Source organism: Furipterus horrens, unplaced genomic scaffold, assembly GCF_987537825.1.
Source record: "Furipterus horrens unplaced genomic scaffold, mFurHor1.1.pri manual_scaffold_6, whole genome shotgun sequence".
NCBI lineage: Eukaryota > Metazoa > Chordata > Mammalia > Chiroptera > Furipteridae > Furipterus > Furipterus horrens.
Window position 1 is genome coordinate 33,920,931 of NW_028327176.1, and position 4,285 is coordinate 33,925,215.

At 34.3% G+C, this 4,285-nt stretch overlaps 1 protein-coding gene across 1 annotated transcript; it reads right to left on the reverse strand.

Moving 5' to 3' along the window:
- Nucleotides 1-1,293: 1,293 nt before the first annotated feature.
- Nucleotides 1,294-2,775, reverse strand: LOC150005957 (PC4 and SFRS1-interacting protein-like). The gene is given in 3 exon segments (XM_090280251.1): nt 1,294-1,771; nt 1,806-2,463; nt 2,466-2,775. Coding segments are annotated over 3 exon segments (1,047 nt in total). The 3' UTR covers nt 1,294-1,692.
- Nucleotides 2,776-4,285: the final 1,510 nt, after the last annotated feature.

The following is a 4,285-nucleotide window of genomic DNA, read 5'->3' on the forward strand; positions in this document are numbered from 1 at the left end:
ATATAACAATGAATGAATATATTCACCATATCTTTAATAGCTGCATACTACTCCAAAACGCAAACAGCAGTTTATTCAACTATCCTCAACTTAAGTGGTTTTCAGTCTTTTGCTTTTAAAATAAGGGCTATGATATATGGTCTTGTGCAACAATATTTTGCATTTTTTGCCAGTTGCAGTCCTACAAGTCATTTTTCTTGTTCAAGAGTACATCCATAGATAATTTTGCTTCGCATTGCTGAATTCCCTCTATAAATGCAATCATTTTGTATTCTCACTAGATTTATCTACTGCTGAATTACAGTAGAATTGAGAGCTGATAATTACCCATTTGAATAACGGAAACATTCATGAAAATAAATACAGTACTATTTAACATTATTAAGATTTAACTCTTTGAAAAATAAGAATCTTACACATTTTATAGTAAACATTAGATTCTCAAAATCATGACACTTTTCTTTCAATGGTTTCATCTAAAATATAAATGTATTGTGTTATCAATGGTATTCTTATATTCTCCAGCAAAGAGTTAACAATATTCTCAAGCTTCTTGAATCACAGAAAAAATACTGTTCTCAAAAAGAATTAATGTAATTTGAGATGGATCATATACTTAAATGAAAAAGTTAAAATATAAGCCTTCTAGAATAAAATAAAATAAAAAAATGTATGCAACTTTGGTCTAGCAAAGATTTCCCAGAAAACAAAAAGTACTATAAATAACAGAAAAGATTGAACAAAAAAATAATATTAAGTGTAAAAATGTAATGAAATATAAAATATAAAAATACATTGATAAGTTAAACTTAATTAAGTTAAAATCTATTTTTCTGGGGACAATATTTAAAAAATAAAATTAAAGCCATCCACTGAGAAACTATATTTATTTACAAAAAACTTCATTTTAGAATATATAAAACATTTTTACAACTCAATGTTAGAAATACAAACAACCCAGTTAAAACATATGGAAAAGACTTGAATAGATATCACACACACACACACACACACACACACACACATAATCACATGAATAGCCAAAAAAGCAAATGGAAATATTCTTAACACCAGTCATCAGAAAAAATACAGTTAAACAAAGTAAGGTACCAAAGCACCTCCACTGTAATGGCTACAACACCAGATATTGAAGAGGATGTGGCACACTGGAATTCTCATACAGTACTGGTGAAAATGTTAAATGGTACAGCCCCTTCGGAAAACTGGCATTTTTTTAAATTAGTAGTTTGTACCTTTTTTTTTTTTTTTAAACTTTATTTTAAAATTTTGGTTACAGTTTCATTTTTCTTTTCTTAACAAGGCTATGTTTAATCTCTCAGGATTAAAGAACAAGATTCTAAAGAATTAAACAACAAAGGAATGTAAAGGGAAGGGCACAACTGCCCCATTCTCTGGGGTATAATAGCTATTCCAGTTTAACACCTAACTTCAAAACAAAATTAATTTTTATATTTTCTAAATGAAATAATGTACAACCACCATCTTTTCAGCTTATTCTAATTTTCATACACAAAGCTTCATTTTAAGCTTGGAAAAAAACTTTTGCCGACCTTAGTATGTAGTGTGTACCTTACAGGAAATTAACAATCATAACACAGTAATAATGCCTTTAATGAAGTCCTCAATTTAGAATCTGAAACATTCTTCCATCAAAGGGGGTGAGGGGGAAATTCAGTCCAATGAGTCTGTCTCAAGATCTTCATCTCTTGTTTGCTCCACTTGCATTTTCTTTTCAGTAACTGGATTAATGCTTTGAGCCCCAAATGAGCTATATTTTTTATTACTGTAGATTACATGTTGTTTGGTGCTCAGTTTCCATTTGTTCCTCTTGCTTGCGTTTTCTATCTGCTGCTTCTTTCTCATGTTGGCCTTTGAGCATATTCCTTCTATGAGCCGCCTGAAAGTTTCTTCCACCTTTTCTCTTCTTTTCACCTTCTTGATCATCTCCTTCCTCTTCAGAATCAGAGGTTGATGTAACCCCTGTTTTAGCTAAATTTTTCCTTTTTGATTCAACTTCTTTCTTCCCCTCTTTTTTGTCTGGCTCTTTCCTTGGCTTATCTTCTTTCTGACCTTCTTCATCCTTTTTAAGCTGCTTTTTAGGTTGTTTTTCCTCTTGCCCTTTTTTCTTACTCTTGTCTTCTTCAGTTATCATGTCATTCTCTGAAGGACAGTTCTGTTTTACCATTTTGGGTCTGCCTCTTGGTTTTGGAATCTTGACTTCTGTAGCTGCAGGTCTTCCTCTTTTTGGACTCACTTTAAGATTAGCGGATGCTGTTGCTGTTGTCACTACTCCTGCCTCCTCGGTTTCTACTTGCTTCTCTGCCTTTCTCTTTCTTCCTCTTCTGGCAGCTTTTGGAGTGGTTATGTCAATTGCTTTAGTCACATCCTCATTGCTGGCCTTTTCTTCATGGTCAGTATCTTCCTTTGAAACACTAGTTTCTATGCATTTGACTGTTTAGCTGATGCCTGTTGACTTGAAAATTTCACTTTCGGATTGTTATCTATATCCCATAAACCTTCATTAAAGCCTTTCCTTTTATTTGGTTTTCCGTATTTTTCCTTATTTTCTGAGTAAGGAAATATATCCTTTGGGCCTAAAAAAGCAGTCTCATGAGTTCCAAAGAAGAAAATGGGTAGTTTGTTTGTGGGTGGTTTTACAGCTCCATTGGGAACCTCATCTACTCGAGCTGGCCAATGAGGATAACCTTCCATCTTGGCAAAGATGAGGTCTCCAGGTTTGAAATCACAAGTCATGTTTCGCGAGGGGCGATGCCGGGGATCCGGCTCCGAAGACCAGCAAGGAGATGCGGCGGTACAGACGGCGGGGGGGGGAATGCGGTAGAACCGACTGGAACCAAGGTTCCGGGGCGGCAGTGAGCCCGAGGATGCCTCGGGGTGTTCCAACGCACCTGCAAAAGGGAGAGCTAGGAGGGCGGTTAAAGCTAAGCAACCCGGAGGGACGGGCCTGCGGGGACGGACAGACCGGTAGTTTGTACCTTTTGATTTGCTTCATCCATTTGGCTTACCTGCCAACCTCTAGCAACCACCAACCTGTTCTCTATAGTTAGGAGCCTGGTGCTTTGTTTTGCTTTAGATTCTATATATAAGTGAGAACATACAATATTTGTCTTTGTCTGACTTATTTAACTTAATATAATGCTGACAATTTCTATACATATATATCATATTTTCTTTATGAATCTATCAATGGACTCTTAGGTTGTTTCTATATTTCGGCTTTTCTAAGTAATGATATAATAAACATTGGGGTGCATGCTCATATTCTTTCAAATTAGTGTTTTTGTTTTCTTTGGATAAATACCCAGAAATGTAACTGCTATGTCATATAGGAATTCTATTTTTTTTTATTTTTTTGAGGAATCTTTATACTGTTTACCATAGTGGTTGCACCAATTTGCATTCCCACCAACAGTGCTCAAGGGTTCCCATTTCTTCATATCTATTATCTTTCTGATAATAATGTGTATGAAGTGATATCTCATTGGGGATTTGATTTGCATTTTTCTAATGATTAGTAATTTTAAGCATCTTTTCATGTACCTGTTGGCCACCTATATGTCTTCTTTTAAAGAAATGCTTATTCAGATTCTCTTCCCTTTTTTGTCCCATTGAGCTGTATGAGTTCTTTCTATATTTTGGATATTAATCCCTTATTAGGTATATTATCTGCAAATATTTTTCCCATTAAGAAAGTTCTCTTATTTTTTTTTTTCTGTGCAGAAGTTTTTTTAGTTTGATGTAGTCCCACTTATTTATTTTTGCTTTTATTACTGTTGGTTTTGGTGTCAGATCTAGCTATCACAATCAAGGCCAACTCAAGAAGCATACTGCCTATGCTTTTTTAAAGGAGTTTTGTGGTTTCAGGTCTTACATTCAAGTCTTTCATTTATTTGAGTTATTGTGTGTGTGTGTGTGTGTGTATTGTAATACAGATGTGTAGATTAATTATTTTGCATGTGACAGACCAGATTTCACAACACCAATTATTGATGAGACTGTCCATTCTCTATTTTATATTCTTGGCTCCATAGTAAATTAAGTGAACATAGATGCATAGGTTTATTTCTGGGCTCTCTATTCTGTTTCAGTGATCTATGTGGCTTTTTTTTTTTTTTTTTTTTGCAAGTAATATATTCTTGATCACTATAGCTTTGTCATATAGTTTGAAATCAAGGAGATTGAAGCTTTCAAGTTTTTCTTCTGTCCCAAGATCACTTTGGCTATTCACGATTTTTTTGTGATT